The sequence below is a fragment of the Apodemus sylvaticus genome, chromosome 9 (assembly GCF_947179515.1).
Source record: "Apodemus sylvaticus chromosome 9, mApoSyl1.1, whole genome shotgun sequence".
In the NCBI taxonomy this organism is placed as follows: domain Eukaryota; kingdom Metazoa; phylum Chordata; class Mammalia; order Rodentia; family Muridae; genus Apodemus; species Apodemus sylvaticus.
In genome coordinates, this window is record NC_067480.1 from 54,692,095 (window position 1) to 54,710,887 (window position 18,793).

Here is an 18,793-nt window from a genome sequence, read left to right on the forward strand (position 1 = left end):
AATATCCATGCTCCCTCTGCTTTCTTAGCACGTGCATCCAACCACCCACCTTATTTCTTCATTATTTCTTTAAAAATCTCATCCTCTCTCATCCTTTTCTAGTTTTATGACCCGTGTGCACCTATACACACACACACACTCTCTCTCTCTCTCTAGGTTCTTTGTAAGAGAAATGTAGTGTGTCTTTTTTTTTTTTAAGATTTAATGTACATGAGAACACTGTAGCTATCTTCAGAAGAGGGCATCACACCCCATTACAGATGGTTGTGAACCACCATCTGGTTGCTGGGAATTGAACTCAGGACTCCTGGAAGAGCTGTCAGTGCTCTTAACTGCTGAGCTCTCAAGCCCATAGTATCTTTCTCAGTCTGACTTGTACAGTGACTGCAGAAAATGCTGAGTAGTAATCATAGTCATATGTTGTACACTTAACACCATTTATTAGAAGGAGTTTGGAGCTCAGTGGAAGAATACTTGCCTTCCATTCATAGAGCTAGAACATAGTCCAAAATAGTCCGGTCCTGTGTGTGGGGAATTCGGAGTGTTTGTGAGAAAACAAGAGTTTCTTCAAAAACACAAAATTGTTCTTGGGATGTGCTTTTGTGGCCTTCCTAGGTGGAACAAGCAGATGGGAGTGAGTTCACTTTAGAGGATTCATCACAGTTGGATTCTAGTTGTTCATACACCTGCATGGAAACCATGTCTTTGCTACATGAGCCTTGTCCTTGTAATTGAACCTTTCTTTTTTTTTTTTTTTTTTTTTTTTTTCTCTTTGGATTTGGTTTTTTCGAGACAGGGTTTCTCTGTGTAGTCCTGGCTGTCCTGGAACTCACTCTGTAAACCAGGCTGGCCTCGAATTCAGAGATCTGCCTGCCTCTGCCTCCCAGAGTGCTGGGATTACAAGTGTGAGCCACCACTGCCAGGCTGTGATTGAACCTTTATTCAGGTGACTCTTAACCCTCAAAGTATAAAATGCTCTGAATAAAGTTGGCTATTGCATGAGATACCAGTTCACCTCATTTTTAGGCCCCACTCTCTGAAGTTCATGCTGCCAACTAGAGTGGTAAACTCTCTAGTGTTCAGTTTGATCCCTGCACCACCAAAAAAACAGAACAAAAATTATAGGAAGGTTTGTCTTTAATGTACTCATAGTTTTACCGTATGAGCTAAGACATTTGTTGAGCCAGATTAGCGAACTGCAATGAGGAGTCCATTATAGTTCTGCAGAAGGGTGGTCTACCAACTCCTGCACAGACCTGTCTCATCCAGATGATCTGTGGCTTCTGTCATCATGATGTCCTTGCATTTTAAACCACATGGAGAGGGTCCCTGTCTGTCTCAGACACGATAATATTAATCTTATTCTCCAAGTGAACACCCAGCATTTCTTGAAGATCAGAAAGGAAGCCTCTTTCAGTGTTGCTGTGTTCACAAAGGATCACATTTATCCCTTTGGAAGCAGCATCCAGAACATCATGGTGGGACATTTCACCTGTGAAAAAGGAAAGAGCAACAACCTATATATCAGACTTAGTCTGTGCACTCTGGCTCCTATAGCAGAAAGCCCATGTTCGTATTCTGGATGAGTAAACAAAATTCTGTATTACTGAGCACAGAAACGGAAGGCGTATGGTATGGTCAAATGTAGAATGTTTGCCCTGGGTACAAGGTCCTGTGTTTGCTGCTGAGCACAGAAAAAAGTTCAAACTCAACAGTACACATCAGTTTAGGATGCTGAGGCCTATGTTCAAGAGCAAGTATACAGGAATGGAACAGCAGACAGAGAAGGTATTACATGTGTGTCTGCAGAGGTCAAGTCAGTTCTTTCCTCCCTTTGTGAGATCTGGGATTGAAGTCCAGTCATCACTTGCAGGAAAGTGTGTTTACCCACTGACCCCAAAACATGAATCCCATTTTCTGTTTCATCTCTACTTTAGTCTATTGCCTAAGGATCTTATCATACAGGATTTTGAATGTACCAGCATTTTTACCTGTTACATGGGTCCACATGTGGAATTTTCCTCTTACACTTGTATTACTCAAAACAGTTTTGTAACATTTTAGACATAAATAATATTTTCTTTGATGCAAAATGCTGTCAAGGATGGCAGTGTATACCTGTCCTGATGTCACAGATGGCAGTGTATACCTGTACTGATGTCACAGATGGCAGTGTATACCTGTACTGATGTCACAGATGGCAGTATATACCTGTACTGATGTCACAGATGGCGGTGTATACCTGTACTGATGTCACAGATGGCGGTGTATACCTGTACTGATGTCACAGATGGCGGTGTATACCTGTACTGATGTCACAGATGGCAGTGTATACCTGTACTGATGTCACAGATGGCAGTGTATACCTGTACTGATGTCACAGATGGCAGTGTATACCTGTACTTCTAGAATTTGGGATGCTAAGGCAAGAGGATCGAGAGCCCAGGGCCAGCGCCAGCCTCGGCTAAAACAAGGGAGCTAGAGGCTATCCTGGGTTACAGAGACCCTTGTTACAGATAATCAAACAAACTGACAAAAAAAATGCCTTGTTAGGAAGTTACTGTGGCCCGGCCATGGCACACGCCTTTAATCCCGGCACTCCTAGGCAGACACAGGAGATCTCGAAGTCCAAGGCCAGCCTGGTCTATAGAGCAAGCTCCAGGACAGAAAGGCCCCATATTGAAAAACCAAGAAGCCGGGTGGTGGTGGTGCACACCTGTAATCCCAGCACTCTGGGAGGCAGAGGCAGGCGGATTTCTGAATTTGAGGCCAGCCTGGTCTACAGAATGAGTTCCAGGACAGCCAGGGCTACACAGAGAAACCCTGTCTCGAAAAAACCAAATCCCCCCCCCCCCAAAAAAAAAAAACAGAAAAACCAAGAAAAAAGGTGTACTGGCAGGTTTCGTGTGTCAACTTGACACAGGCTGGAGTTATCACAGAGAAAGGAGTTTCAGTCGGGGAGGTGCCTCCATGAGATCCAGTTGTGGGGCATTTTCTCAATTAGTGATCAGGTGGGAAGGGCCCCTTGTGGGTGGTACTACCTTTGGGCTAGTGCTCTTGGGTTTTATAAGAGAGTAGGCGGAGCAAACCAGTAAGAAACATCCCTCCATGGCCTCTGTATCAGCTCCTGCTTCTTGACCTGCTTGAGTTCCAGTCCTGACTTCCTTTTGTGATGAACAGCAACACAGAAGTGTAAGCTGAATAAACCCTTTCCTCCCCAACTTGCTTCTTGGTCATGATGTTGTGCAGGAATAGAAACCCTGACTAAGACAAAAGGTTTATAGAAAACTCAAATATGTTTTGGATTTTTAAAAGCACTACTTGTGAATTTGATAAATGAATTTAAGAACAAAAATATTATGGGGGTTGGGAGATGAATATAACCAAGTCATGAAACTCTCGAACATGTTGGTGCCTATGTATATCATGTAGAATTAGTTTTCTTCATAAAAAAAACTTTGGCCGGGCGGTGGTGGCGCATGCCTGTAATCCCAGCACTCTGGGAGGCAGAGGCAGGTGGATTTCTGAGTTCGAGGCCAGCCTGGTCAACAGAGTGAGCTCCAGGACAGCCAGGGCTATACAGAGAAAAACCAAATCCAAAAAAAAAAAAGTTAAACTTTGACCAGACATAAAGCCATTAGAAATAACTTTTAAAAAATACTTGTTGTTTTGTTTTTTTCAAAGCAGGATTTCTCTGTGTAGCTCTTGCTGTCCTGAGAACCACTCTGTAGACAAAGCTACAAATTCAGAGCTCCACCTGCCTCCCAAGTCATAGGATTTAAGTTGTGCACCATCAGTCATGCATAAAATAAGAAAAAAATGGGGGCTGGAGAGATGGCTCAGTGGTTAAGAGCACTGACTGCTCTCCCAGAGATCCTGAGTTCAGTTCCCAGCAACCACATGGTGGCTCACAACCATCTGATGCCCTCTTCTGGTGTGTCTGAAGACAGCTACAGCATACTCACATAAATAATAAATCTTTCTTTTTTTTTTTTTTTTTTTTTTTTTGGTTTTTTGGATTTGGTTTTTTCGAGACAGGGTTTCTCTGTGTGGTACTAGCTATCCTGGAACTCACTCTGTAGACCAGGCTGGCCTCGAACTCAGAAATCCACCTGCCTCTGCCTCCCAAGCACTGGGATTACAAGCGTGCGCCACCACTGCCCGGCTTAAATAATCTTTAAAAAAAAATGTGTTCTTGGGAAAGTGAACTATTTTCAACACTACACAGTAGTATCAGTTCATTGTTGGGAACAGTTTGTATTCAAGCACCCTTTTTTTTTCTTTTTTTTTTTTTTTCTTTTTTTTTGGTTTTTCGAGACAGGGTTTCTCTGTGTAGCCCTGGCTGTCCTGGAACTCACTCTGTAGACCAGGCTGGCCTTGAACTCAGAAATCCTCCTGCCTCTGCCTCCCAGAGTGCTGGGATTACAGGCGTGCGCCGCCACCGCCCGGCTTGGACAAGATCTTTTGTTGAACAGAGCTCAGCAACTCCTCTAGACTAGCAGACGGTGAGCCCGAGTTCTCCTGTCTTTTCTCTAGCACTGGGACGATAGGCATGGCCTGCTGCCCATGGCTCTCCTAATGTGGGCCCTGGAGCAGACTCAGGTCCTCATGCATGCACAGCAAGCACTTCACCAACTGAGCATTCCCCAGCCTCAAAAATGTATTTTCAATAAAATTAACCAGGACTGAGCTGGGTGCACACTGATGCAGGAGGATGACAGGGTTGAGCCTGGCCTTCACTCTTAAGGCTTCAAAAAACAAGAAAAAGGCCAGGCAGTGGTGACACATGCCTTTAATCCCAGCACTTAAGGCAAAGGTGATCTCTATGTTTCCAGGCTAACCTGGTCTACACAAGTTCCAGTCAGAGCTACACTGTGAAATCCTGTCTCAAAAAACAAAATAAGTAAATAAAATTAAGCAGTGTCTCTTAGATTATGTCTTCAAGGACAGTGGGAGGCCTAGGAGCCAAAGGACAATCTTGGCTTATGTCCAGACATGCACAGTGGAGTCAGTACAAAGATGGCTAAAGAGAGCTGGAGGGAAGGTGGTGCCAGGAAATGCTAGGGTTTGGTTTAGTTTGGTTTGGTTTGAGCTTATCACTGAAAGTACAAAAAGGGACAAAACAGAGGCACCATAAGCAGAGAGCACTCATGGGAACAGGCTGCAGAAGAGTCACCAATGGCTGGTCAATCATATTTACGCTGGAAAACTTAAATTTGGACTGGGCATGGTGGCATAAGTCTGTCATCACTGGAAACTGGCAAAAGAATTGCAATTGCTGTAAGTTCACACCCAGGCTAGTTAGCATACACAGTTCTAGGCCAGTCAGGTACACAGTGAGGCCATGCCAAGCCCAAACCAGCCAGGTGTGGTGGTGCACACCCTTAGTCCCAGCATGCAGGAAGGAGGATCTCTGAGTTCAGGGTCAACTTGGCCTACAAGGTGAGCTCAAGGCCAGCAAAACCTACCCCATGAGACCCGGCCTCAAAGGTCTGCTGGTGGTGAGGGACTCAGTGACTAGGGCACCTGTCCTCAAGCTGACAACCCAAGGTCAACCCTAGGAACCCACATAATGAGAACCAACTCCTAAAAGTTGCCTTCTGAGCTCCACATGTGCACTGTGGCACACACAATACAAATAAACACAAAACAAAACTAATAAAAACTAACTTGGGGGATCCTCAGAGGCACAATGCAGTACTTCAGGTAGAATATATGCTTGAGTTCTAGAGATAAGGGAAGGTTCCAAAAAGATTTCAGAGCTTGACTTGATAGAACTGGTAACTGCCCTTTGGGCCAAAAGGAACCTCTTTCCAGTCCAGGTGGCAAGGGAGAAAGCACCCACTTGCTGACATGAAGTCTGAGAAGAAAAGTGGTTAAATACCCACTAAAATCAACCTGGGGCAAACATCGGCAAGTGATTTCTTTCCTCTATAGACATCATAGTATGCCTTTAATTGGATATGATTATGTTTAGTTCAAGTGCAAAACACATTCAATAGGGGCTGTGGCACAGCTCAGTAACATAGTGTGTTTGCATGCAGTAGGCTCCGGGTTCAAGGCCCTATACTGCAAACAAACGATAGAGGGAAAGCTACTGATGATACTTTAGCCATGCCACATGGAGCCCTGAAATCTGCTAGTTCTGAATGTCTAAGAATTAAGAGAGGGAAGGTGTCGAGTCCCTAATTGGTTCTTGATTGTGTCAATAAAGGATATGGAAGCCAATTGCTGGGCGAAGGGAAGAAAGTGGGCCTTCTGGGTCCCAGGAGAAAGAGAAGGGACACAAAGGGGAATTTGGACCAGGCTTTGGAACGAGGGGGAAGGTAAGAGTTTGTAGCTTCTGCAGCAAGGGGGTGGAGGCAAGGAGGACAGAGGGAGCTAGTTGGTAAGATTAGAGCAGGCAATTCTCCCAACCACTGAGTCATCAACTGTGTTTTCCATCCGAGGGACTAAGGTGGCCAAGAGGAGAAAGAGGGCAGCCTTGCGGGGCTGGGGGAGCAATCGCAGCTCCCAGTCAGCTGACTGTTGGCAAAGATGAGACTGGCCTGGAGGCGGAGGTCATGGCAGATGTCAGAGCCTGGGGGGCGGGGCGGGGCGGGATGGGACGGGGCGCAGACAGGGCTTGTTTACTAAAATTACAGGCAGCAGTAAAGGTTGAGGAAGAGACCCAGAATAGTCCTACCTGTGAGGTAAAGGTCGGCCTCCACTCCCTGTAGAACGCTGCCCCCAGAACCAGCACACACGGCCACAACTTTGACTGGGGACTCTTCAAAACAAAAGCACCAACAGGTGTTATTACAGAGATTTGACCCCTTCCATTTTAACACTATGACTTGTACTACAATTCTAACTCTAATGCAGACTGGCTAGACCAAGGTAATGAATTATGCCATCTTTGATTTTAAAATGGGTGTGGTGGCGCACATCTTTAGACCAACACTTGGAAGACAGAGGCAGGTGGGTCTCTGTGAGTTCAAGGCCAGCCTGGTCTGCATCGTTTCGGGACAGCCAGGGCTACACTGTGAGACCCTGTCCCCCCAAAAATAAAGCAAAGCAGCAGCAAAGCCCAAGTCAGGCATGGTGATGGTGCGTGGAGTCAGGCGTGGTGATGCTACATGCCTATAGTCCCAGCATCTGCAAGGATGGCCCTGAGTGCAGGACTAGTTCTCAATTCTTGAATTTGAACTTGGACAGAACTAGTGATCCTTCCTGCCTCCACTCCCCAAGTGCCCAAACCAGTGGTGTGTGCCAGCATGCCTAGCTCCAAAAACAAATTTTTAAAAATGTAGGCAAATGATCCATGTTTGACACCACAAAGGGAACACAAGACGAGGGCATAGTTCTAACGCAGCTGCACAAACCCATTGCCCCTGAGTGATAGCAATGCTGCAGCTCTGGGCTTTGCCTTAACGCTGATAACAAACCTCAGCTGTAGGAACTAACAGAACAAGTTAGAGAAAGGGAAATGCAGAGCAGGAGAGGTGGATGGTCAGATTAAAAGCACTTGCTGTTGTCCCAGAGGACCCAAGGTTGGTTCCTGGCACCCATGTCTGGTGGCTCACTGTTTCCATCCCCAGCGTTTGAGCTGCGTTTTCGAACCTCTGCACTAACCTTTAGTTCTCAGCCCTTGAAGTTCCTGGCCCTTTGTTCTTAACAGAACAGCTTCCTTAACACAGCTTCAGTGCTGAAAACCACTGATCTACCAGACTTGCAGTTTCCTGATTCCAGCAGGCCACCTGCTGACAGTGGAGTCAACACACTAACTAGGAGCCAGTCTCGGGAGATTCTCCTTATAGCCCATATACAGTGTCAAATCGCCATATAAAGATTACATCTCGAACAGCAATGTAATCCTGATGTCATTTCTTTCTCTTCCAGGGACCCAGTTCACAGTAGCTGCTTCACCACCTGAGTTCCAGGGGGGGTCTAACTAAGACACTTCAAGTTGAAAAAAAAAGGCAGTATGTTACAAATATGTTAGGCACCTACTCTTTTTTTTTTTTTTAAAGACAGGCCTCATGATGTAACCTTGGCTGGCCCGTCGGCCTGCTGCAGCCAGGCTACAAATACAGGTAGGCATCACCATACCCAAACCAGTCCAGAATGTTCACCTCATGATTTTAACCCTCCGTTCCCTCTGCAACAACGACCAGTTTATAATGAGCAGACTTCCACTGCTGACTGGACACGATCACAGAATGACTAAGAAGTCAGCTTTATCATTTAGGCTAGAGGGGTGTAGTCCACCCAACCCTAGTTGACAAAGTAAACCAGTTATCTTCCTGAGCTGCTCACAAGTTCTCTACCACTTACATAAATAGAAGCAATATATACCTGTAATCCCAGCACTTTGGAGACAGAAGCAAAAGGAACAGGAATTTGAGGCCATCCTATCCTCTATAAGACCGGGTGTCAAAAATAAAACAAAATTTGTCCAAAGTCACAGTTCATCTGCCAGATGATGAAAGATATTTACCTAAAGTCCTCCCCACTCCAAGAGCTAAGCGAAGATGAGACAGCTTCAGGTGTCTTTTGATTTGCTCTATCATTGTTGCCAGGGGGGCAGAGTCATCCAGTGTGCACAACCGTCCCATTCCAGTATGCAGAAGCAAAGGCTGAAGAGAAATACAAGTTAGAGATACTATCTATCCCAAACCCAAAAATGTATAAACTGGAATCAGCAAGGTTTACGTATATAAGCATACAATAGGAAGCTTCAGCTAAAGTTTGGGATGCAAACTTACATTCTAACTTCTGGGAGTTCACACCCTCCTAGGTATTTAACACATAATCAGACTAAGTTTCTTAAATCACGGTTGTTACTGCTGTTAGGGAACATAAAGGAATGACAGACTTGGGGCTGGAGAGGTCGCTCAGCAATCACGAGTACTGGCTGCTGTTTGCAAAAGCCAGATTTGGTTCCCAGCATCCACGCGGCAGCTCACAACTACCTGTTTAAGAAGTGGGGACTGAAGCTGGGCGGTGGTGGCGCACGCCTGTAATCCCAGAGGCAGGCGGATTTCTGAGTTCCAGGCCAGCCTGGTCTACAGAGTGAGTTCTAGGACAGCCAGGGCTATAGAGAGAAACCCTGTCTAGAAAAAAACCAAATCCAAAAAACAAAAAACAAAAAAACCCAAAAGAAGCAGGGACTGCCAGGTGGTGGTGGCGCACGCCTTTAATCCCAGCACTCGGGAGGCAGAGACAGGCAGATTTTGAGTTTGAGGCCAGCCTGGTCTACAGAGTGAGTTCCAGGACAGCCAGGGCTACACAGAGAAACCTTGTCTCGAAAAAACAAAAACAAACAAAAAACCAAACAATCAAAAAAAAAAAAAAAGAAAAGAAGAGGAGGAGGAGGAGACTATGTAAATGAGTTGGGTCTGGAAAGCGGATTCCTTTACTGGGAAGTAGACCATACAGAAAAGCAGAGAGAAGATAAAAGGAAGTGATGTCAAGTACACCAAGAAAGGACAGGGTCAGGGCAGGACCCGGAAAGTCATTCTAAACTGAAAGATGAAAGCAGCGTGGGCACAGGAGGCCGGGCTCGGAAGGTGTCAGAGGGACCAATGTTAGCAACTGGGTTAGAGACGTTTTCTGTTTTCTGTAGACAAAGAATGTGGCTGTTGTCCTAAAAGCCTGCCTGAGGTTAAATCAGTTTTGGTAGAGGAGAGTTCAAGACAAGCTAATATTGCCTCTGTTGCCTGGTTACTGGCAATTGCTCTTAATCGCGCCTACAATGAAAAGGAACAGACTGGGCAAAAAGAAAAATAAACTAGAGCTTGAAGAAAAGAGCACAAAGATATTTAATGCAGGAGTCAAAGCTTGAGCTCAACAGACAGGTAGAGGCCTCCTGTGGACTGGAGGAGGGGTGCCTCAGGGGAAGGCCCCTCGGCTAGGCTTCTGCCTTCACTTCTGTAACAAGGCTGGTTACCCCACCTACCCCACCTACTTCATCACACACATCTGGAAATACATAGGCAGGAAGTAAGTCAGGATGGATGCTTGCTGCAATTGAACAAAGGCACATCAGCCTCATGGGATCTGCCTTAATCGTAATTCATGGGAATCCCAGGTGTGTCCACTGTCCTAGCCAGTATTTAAAAATTGTGGCCGTGGTCTTATTCTTGGCTGGTGGGATCAACAAGTGTGTTGCAATCAGCAACACCATACAAGAAGAGCAGTCTACGCCCTGGGACACCAGACAGAGCTGCAGGATTTGGAGTTTACCCTGATGGGTTTCATTCTGGGTAACCCATTCATGATGGGTTAAATGATGGGTCCAGTATTTCCTCCCTATGCCCTCCTTCCTCATTTTAAGAATAGTAATGTATTTTCAGTACTGCTGTGTTTTGGAAATATGGAAATTATTTTGATTTCACAAGGGGTGCACCTAAAAGACTGCCTTGAGTCTCAGAAGAGGCAGTAAACATTGGACTTGTACACAGTACTGAGGATATGAAAGACCGGGAACTTCACAAGTTGGACTAAATTCATTTTTCCTGATTACATGGCCATGAGCCTTTGGGGGGTGGGGCAACATGTGGTGTGAGTTAATTAGCCCTGCTCATACATTTGAATACTTGGTCCCTAGTGGTCAAACTGTTTGAGAAGGATTAGGAGGTGTGGCCTGGTTAGAGGAGGTCACTTGCGGAAGGCTATGAGGTTTCAAAAGAGTCAGGCCATTCCCAGTGTTCCCTCTCTGCTTTCTACTTGTGGATCAACATGTGATTCATAATAGCAAAGGAACTAATATAGAAGGGTAATAGATATCCAAGTCTAAAAGTAGTAAGTTCCAATGATTTCCTAGTCCTAGACTGTCACAATAAATACTGACTGGTTTTATGTGTCAACTTGAAACAAGTTGGAATTATCACAGAGAAAGAAGCCTTGAAGAAATGCCTCCATGAGATCCAGCTGTAAGGCATTCTCTCAATTAGTAATCAATGGTAGGAAGCCCTATTCTAGGTGGTGCCATCCCTGGGCTGGTAGTCCTGAGTTCTATAAGAAAGCAAGCTGAGCAAGCCAGGGGAAAGCAAGCCAGTAAGCAGCATCCCTCCATGGCCTCTGCATCAGTTCCTGCCTCTAAGTTCCGGCCCTGTGTGAATTACTGTCCTGACTTCCTTTGGTGATGAACAGCAATGTGGAAGTGTAAGCTGAATAAACCCTTTCCTTCCCAACTTGCTTCTTGGTCATGACATTTTGTGCAGGAATAGAAACCCTGAGTAAGACACAATAGTTTCCAAGAATGTGTCCTTACCATATTGAGTGTGTGTGTGTGTGTGTGTGTGTGTGTGTGTGTGTGTGCATCTCTGAGTTCTATGGATCAAACTCAGGTTGCCAGGCTTGTACCACCATCACCGATAACTATTGAGCCCTTGATGACTGGTTTACTTAACAGTTTACAAATTGAGATGGTTGTATATGCTTGGCCCAGGGAATGGCACAGTTGGGAGGTGTGGCCTTGTTGGAGTGGGTGTGTCACTATGGGTGTGGGCTTTAATACCTTTGTCCTAGCTGCTAGGAGCCAGTATTCTGCTAGCAGCCTTCAGATGAAGATGTAGAACTCTCAGCTCCTCCTGCACCATGTCTGCCTAGATGCTGCCATGTTCCTGCCTTGATGATAATGGACTGAACCTCTGAACCTGTAAACCAGCCCCAATTAAATGTTGTTCTTTGTAAGAGTTGCCTTGGTCATGATGTCTGTTCACAGAAGTAAAACCCTAACTAAGACACCAATGAATTTGCAATACAGCACAACTGTAATGCAGCCTACCAACATTCACACATTAAACTCATGCAGTCTCTGCTTTCTAGTTATACATCAACACAGTTGTTAAAATGCATGGCAACATGAGGGCAGGAAGAATTCTTTTTTACCTTCTCCAATGAAAGAATTTCAGTTTTCTGGTAAAGTTGTCTGTCCTGGGAAAGAAAAGCTAGCACCTGCATCAAAGCCTTCTGAGTACAATTCAGACTGATCCGTGTTTGCTCTTCCCCATCACACCTAGAAAAACAATCAGTTCTGATTAGGATAAAAGTACTGTTAAGTCCTTTCGTTGTGCATCCTGTTACCTCTTCTTTCCTGTTTTACTTGCACTGTGTGTGCAGGATGGCACATGCACTGGGACTGTGGCATGTGGAGGTTGGAGGATGACTTGCAGGAGTTGCTCTCTGCTTCCAGAGTGCGGGTCCCAAGGACTGACCTCAGGTCATCAGATCTGGCAGCAGGTACTTTACCCATAAAGCCACCAGCCATCTCACCAGCCCATCCTTTATTTATTTATTTATTTATTTATTTATTTATTTATTTGCTTTTGCTTGGTGCCTGAATCATCACGGCCCCACACAGGTCACGGGCACGTGCTGTCTATTACCGATAGACCCCAGTCCTTATCTTTCCTGATGCTTCCATGGTATTAGAATGAACCAGCAGAAAGATGGTTCTCCTTCCCTACCTCTTAATGACCAACTAACTGGCCTTGCTGGGAGCCTTCTCGTTTGTTCCTCATTTCAAGAGCTTCGGAATAACTGCTTCACTGGAAACTGATAACATTTACATCAGTACATCACTAGGGTCTGTCTACATCCTTCAATTATTGCTGGGCAGTGGTGGCGCACGCCTTTAATCCCAGCACTTGGGAGGCAGAGGCAGGTGGATTTCTAAGTTCAAAGCTAGTCTGGTCTACAGAGTGAGTTCCAGGACAGCCAGGGCTACACAGAGAAACCCTGTCTCGAAAAAACAAACAAACAAAAAACCCCCAAAAAACCAAAGAACAAACAATTATCTTTCAGCATTACCAAGGGGGTTAAAGATGCTTTGTGTCCGGCTGCAGAGCTGCTGTGCAGTTACCAACCCTGGCTGCTGAGGTAGAGCACCCACGACAGCATCTCCAGCTTCAGGGGAGCCACTCATCTCTTTTGGCCTCCTCAAGCCCCAGACACGCACCGACACAGTGCAGACAAAATACCCACACACATAAACAAATGAAATTTAAAAAGAAAGAGCGCCAGGAGTATTAGTTCACATCCATTACCCAACACCTAGAGGCAAGAGCTGGAGTCTGCAGCCAGCCAGCATCTTGAGACCCTGTGTCAAAAAACAATTAAAGCAAACAAACAGAAGAGCAGAGAAGAGGCAGTGAAACCAGTCAGTGAGCAAAGGAACTTCCTGCCACGCCTGCATGAGGTCAGCCTTTGGAACCCAGGCAGTTAAGGAGACCACTTCCCCAAGCAGCCATCTAGCCTCCGCACATGTGCTAAGTATGCACTTGTCCATACAAACACACACCAAATAAATAGCAAAAAACAGGTTTGTCAACCAGAGGGGCATATCATGTACCTGGCAGGAGAAGAGGTGACAGAGACACCTCCAACCCCTTTCACTGCAGACAGGACTTTGTCCAGGTCTTGGCTGTGGTTCGCACTGAATTCTAGTCGGTGAGTTCCCTCCGTGGGGTAGTTTGGAGCTTTGGAAGGGTGGATGGGCCTGGTAGTGCAAGTTCCTAAAGGAAAAATTGTGTGGAAATCAAGGCCTTTGTAGTGCTTTAGAATTAGAAATTAGCTACTATAGTAAAATCTATGAAATGTCTCAGAACTCATTTTCATGTTTATACATGCAAACTACATACATACCCTTTAGATGCTCATCACCAGTCACCATAATCTAGATTTGGTCTGGACATACAAAATATAATCAATTTTCACACTTATTTTACCACAAATTCATATTTGAGGAATATTGGGCAAAAAAATTGAATCAAAAAGTTGTTTTGTTTTTTAATTATCCAGTTTGGTCAATCTACTCATCTATAGATCACAAACACTTATATGCTGGACACATTTATAATGACCATTTTGTTCAGTCCAGGGCCAGGTGTGGTGGTGCATTCCTTTAATCCCAAAACTGGGAAGGCAGAGGCACGTGGATCTCTCTGAGTTTAAGACCAGCCTGGTCTACAAGTAAGTTCCAAATCAGCCAAGGTTACACAGTGAGACTGCAAAAAGCAAAAGAATAACAAAAACTTTGCTTTAGCCCAAAATGAGTCCCAAATTTAGCTAAGTCACACTGAATTCAGTCATTGTGCTGAGTGGAAGCATTCTGTGAGGCCTTCTGTGTGTGGACAACATGCTCCAAGTCTAGCTCTGGGAAACAGGAGGGCTGACGCTTGGGACCAGACTAAACTGCAAAGTAAGGCCCTTCTATCGGGTAAGGTGTGGAGGGCAGCGAGCCGGCTCACTGGATAACCTTACTTATCTCCCAGGCCTACTGACTGAGTTCAGTTCCCGAGGCCCAGAGCGTGGAGAGGGAACCAAGTCCTGAACGTTGTCCTCTGTGTGCTCCCACACTTACACAATATCAGAAATAAACAAAGACAAGGCCACAAGAAAGCAGATAGAAATCTCGATGTCGACGTAGCTGACCCAGCAAGCATACGCTGAGGACTCCAGCCACTGTGAGGCCTGGGATGCCGACAGACACCTCGCTGTTAGTATCTGAGCTCTGAAGCCTACCCAGCGATGAAGACTCATGCCCTGCTTCCTTGCTGAAACTAACACATTCTCTTCCCTGTCAGCTCGACATAAGGGGGGGTCATCTGGGAAAAGGAAACCTCAACTGAAACAAAATGCCTCCATCACAGTGCCCGTAGGCCAGTCAGTGGGGCATCTTCTTGATGAAGGGCTGATGTGGAAGGACCCAGACCCTGAAGTGGTGGGCGGTCCTGGCTGTATAGGAGAGCCAGCTGAGCAAGTCCTGAGGGGCAAACCTGCAAGCGGTGTTCCTCCATGGCCTCAACGGCAGACTTGGCTTCATGATGCACCATAAGCCAGAAGATGAAACTGAAACGAACTCTTTTTTTCCTTGAGGTATTTTGGTTACAGTGTTTATCATTGCAACAAAGCAAATTAGGATAATCCTCTACACAGAGTTCAAGGCCAGCCTGAGCTACAAAAGGCCCTGCAGCAGAACAAAAATGTTCCATGGTTTGTTCTCCTTTTCTGTTGCGGTGGGATGAGGTACTGTCTGGCTATATAGCTCAGGCTGGCCTTAAACTCAAGCTCTTCCTGGATGCTTACACACCAAGCCCAACTTACAATGTTTCAGTCGTCTTTCTTGTTTTTCTTAAAGGATTTTATTCAGATTTATTTCATTATTTATATGTCTGGAAGTTTTGCCCACAGGCATGTAGCTATAGGGGTCAGAAGAGGGCACTGGTTCCTCTGGGACTACAGTTAAGAGGTGGTTGTGACCCTCCATGTGTGTGCTGAAAACCCGGGGCCTCTGTAAGAGCTGAGCCAATTCTTCAGCCCCAAAGAATAGTTCAGTTTTCAAATGATACTTGGGCTGGAGAGCTGGGTCAGTCACAGAGAGCACTGGATGCTCTTCAGAAGACCTGGGTTCACCTCCCGGCAGCCACATGACTCTTCACAAGGGTCTGTAGATCCAGCTCTAGTGGATCTGACACTCTCTTCCGGCTTACGTGGGCACTGCACACACGTGGTGCACTGTCAAACAAGCAGGCAAAAGATTAGACAGGTATAAAAATAAAATACATCTCCAAATGAAACTTACACCAGCATTGCTCTAGGACACCAGACCCCATTACAGATGGTTGTGAGCCACCATGTGATTGCTGGGAATTGAACTCAGGACCTCTGGAAGAGCAGTCAGTGCTCTTAACCACTGAGCCATCTCTCCAGTCCAAAGATTTATTTATGATATTTATGTGAGTACACTATAGCTGTACTCACATAAATATGTGAAGGCATCAGTTTTAAGAAGGCATCAGTTCCTATTATAGATGGTTGTGAGCCACCATGTAGTTGGTGGGATTGAACTCAGGACCTTTGGAAGAGCAGTCAATGCCCTTAATCACTGACCCATCTCTCCAGCCCCATTATTTTTAATATTATATAAAAATAAAAAACCTGTTGCCCCTAAAAACAAAACTTTTATTAGGAAGACATTCTAAAATTTCAAGTATTTGTAGGGAAATCATTAAATATGGAAGGACAAGAGTTTCCTCTGCTGGACAGTGGTGGTGCACGCCTTTAATCCCAGCACTTGGGAGGCAAAGGCAGGTGGATTTGTGAGTTCGAGGCATCTGGTCTACAGAGTGAGTTCCAGGACAGCCAGGGCTACACAGAGAAACCTGAGAGAGAGAGAGAAAGAGAGAAGAGAGAGAGAGAGAGAGAGAGAGAGAGAGAGAGAGAGAGAGAGAGAGAGAGAGAGAGAGTTTTCTCACCAAGTCCTTTGGCCAACCAGCTGTTCACTCCCTGGGGTGCGGCATCATAGGCTGTGTGAGGAGAGTAGATGGCGACTCTGTTCTCCAGGGCCCGGATCACAAGGCGCTCCTTCCAGGTTTTCCAAGTTATGTGCTTCATGGGCCGGAAAATAGGTGGGTGATAGGAGAGAATGAGATCTGCCTTCTTTTGCAGAGCCTCCTCCATGACCTCCTCCGTCAGGTCATTGGTCAGGAAGAGTGTATTGACAGTATGGGGCGGGCTCGGCTCCACCAGCAATCCCACATTGTCCCAGCTCTCGGCAAATGACAGGGAAGCAAACTCATTCAAGGAGGACAGAAGCGTCTTCAGATCCATGAAGAAACAAGAAGAGCTGTGGATCGACGACTGGGCACGTCGCACACTCGCAGGGACCAGGCGTGCAGACGGCAGCATGCGGAAGCCAGGCACAGGGTGTCTGGAAGCAGAGCGCAGGGGTCGGCACTCACTCCTGCGCTTTGAGACAAAGCCCGTGAGGAAAACAGCTCGCACCCCTGACCCACAGTCAAACAGTGGCTCTGCCACCCTGCGGCATGATGGGCTCAGCCAAGTCATCTGACCTCCTCATTCTCTTCAAAGGCATTAGTAAATCAGAGTATGACACAATACAAATGCTCATTCCCTCTTACAGCCTCGCTGCTCTGCTCACCACTGCTTCAACCTTATGCCCTGTATCTCTGCTGCACACACAAGCACAAACCCACATGCCAAGACAGACATGTACACAGAATTAAAACTAACACATTCAAGGGGCCAAAGATGCAGCTCAGTTAGCAGAGTGCTCACCTACCACACACAAGGGTTCAGTCCCCAGCACCACAGAATCTGGGTGTGGTGGCATACATCTGCAATCCCAGCACATGGGAGGGAGAGGATGGGGGGCAAGGCCAGACTCAGTCAGTTCTAGGCCAGCACGGACTGACGAGAAATGAGGCAGATAAGTCACTCCACATGAACAGAGCCAAGGCAGGAAAAGGCCAGAGCTGCTGCCCCTGTACACAGGTCAACTGCTACACAGAGAAACAGAGAGGAAAAGTACAGGCCCCACCCACATATTCCATGGCCATCACCTGAACGGTGGGAGGCAGTGTCACCAAAACAAATCAACACAGAGAAATATATTTACAGTGTGATGTGTGATCTGAGAGTTAATAATAGATTTGAATAAATGTAACGTGTTTGCCTCAAGCAGGTATTGTAAAAGTATCTTGTATTCACCTGGTGAAATTGTCGTCTCCCATCTCTCTGCCAAGCTAGGCCTAGTTCTGGAAGCTTCTGGCCTCCATACAATCTTACCTAGGCCTAGAATGTTTTCAGACTCTGAGAATTACTGCTGAATAAGCTCACCCTTTCTAGCTCTTTCTGAGCTCTGGCTGGCTGGTTCAACTCTGCTGTTCTGGCTCAAAACCCCTCTCCAAGCTGACTGATTCAAGCTGGCTTCTCCCTCAGCCTCTGACTGAGTTGTTCTGCATGGCTTCAAACTAACCCTGGCAATCCTCCCTCATCTTCTGGCTGCTTCTTGTTCTCTGCCTCATTCTGTCTTCACCTATGTCTGGCTTGTTTCTCTCTCTGCGGCCTCTCTCTGTATCACTGTCCCAGTAAAACTGCCTCCAGTCTCTCTCTGCACTACCCCTTAAGTAGCCTCTCTTCTCTCCCTGTTTTGGAGAGAGCTGGGCACATCCTATTCTGTCAAATCTTTCTCCGATTCCTCACTTTGTCTGCCATTGAATTACACATCACTTTCAAACATGGGTGCTTCCTTCTACAAACTAAATTTACCCTCATTGTTTGAGATTACATATGTGTGTTAAGGGCACACCACAACTAGAAAGGTTTCCACCCCCCCTCAGTAAGTAACACAATCTCGGGGGTTCACAGCGTGATCAAATATCCTGCAACGAGCTACCAACGAAACTGATGTAACTTGTGATTTTATTGTTATTCAGTAAACTTCTATTATGAGAGAGCATGAGTGTGTCCCGGTCTGTTTCTGGCACAATATGCTCACACTACTGACACATTGAAAGCATTGTTTGAGTGGACTGGAGCTGCAGTACAATGGAGAGACTGGACTACACACTGCCAATCTACATTATCTTTAGCCCTCTGAACAGCCATTTGCTATCTTTTCTATTACACAAGAGCTCTCTTTACACTAGCGTGCGGTTCTTCCTTTTCCACTTATGCACATGGCTCATGGCCTTTTCCAGAATAATCAAGGTCCGCTTGGCACAGCCTTTATTCCAGGAGTCAGGGCCCTCGTCCCTCCTGGCAGCAAGGCAGTTTTCCTCCGCCACCTCTCCTTCTGTGTTCATGTTGCCCGACACCCTACAATCACCACAGCCTGCCCCGCTGTGCACCTCCAGCGAGAAGAACAGACAGCCCCGCGAGCCTTTCATTCGTTCACAACTCACCATTCGCAGAAACTCTTTTGGTGTGGTGTCACTTCCGCTCTGCCCTGAAGCTCCTGGCAACGTAAAAAGAAGTTGGGCGGAAGTGGTCCGGCGCGCTT

The 18,793-nt window shown here is 46.1% G+C and overlaps 1 protein-coding gene across 3 annotated transcripts; it reads right to left on the reverse strand.

Moving 5' to 3' along the window:
- Positions 1-1,119: 1,119 nt before the first annotated feature.
- Positions 1,120-18,783, reverse strand: Nif3l1 (NGG1 interacting factor 3 like 1). 3 transcript variants are annotated; one of them, XM_052193732.1, is made up of 7 exons: positions 18,696-18,783; positions 16,245-16,737; positions 13,340-13,502; positions 11,878-12,004; positions 8,480-8,618; positions 6,686-6,769; positions 1,120-1,492 (listed from the first exon to the last, which is right to left on the reverse strand). In XM_052193732.1, the coding sequence occupies exons 1-7, from the start codon at positions 18,696-18,698 to the stop codon at positions 1,308-1,310; spliced, it is 1,194 nt and encodes a 397-aa protein (XP_052049692.1). In that variant the 5' UTR covers positions 18,699-18,783; the 3' UTR covers positions 1,120-1,307. The 3 variants fall into 3 exon arrangements, with proteins under 3 accessions (XP_052049692.1, XP_052049694.1, XP_052049693.1); XM_052193734.1 differs by having other exon boundaries at positions 16,245-16,699; positions 18,696-18,766; XM_052193733.1 differs by having other exon boundaries at positions 16,245-16,732; positions 18,696-18,766.
- Between the last annotated feature and the right edge of the window lie 10 nt (positions 18,784-18,793).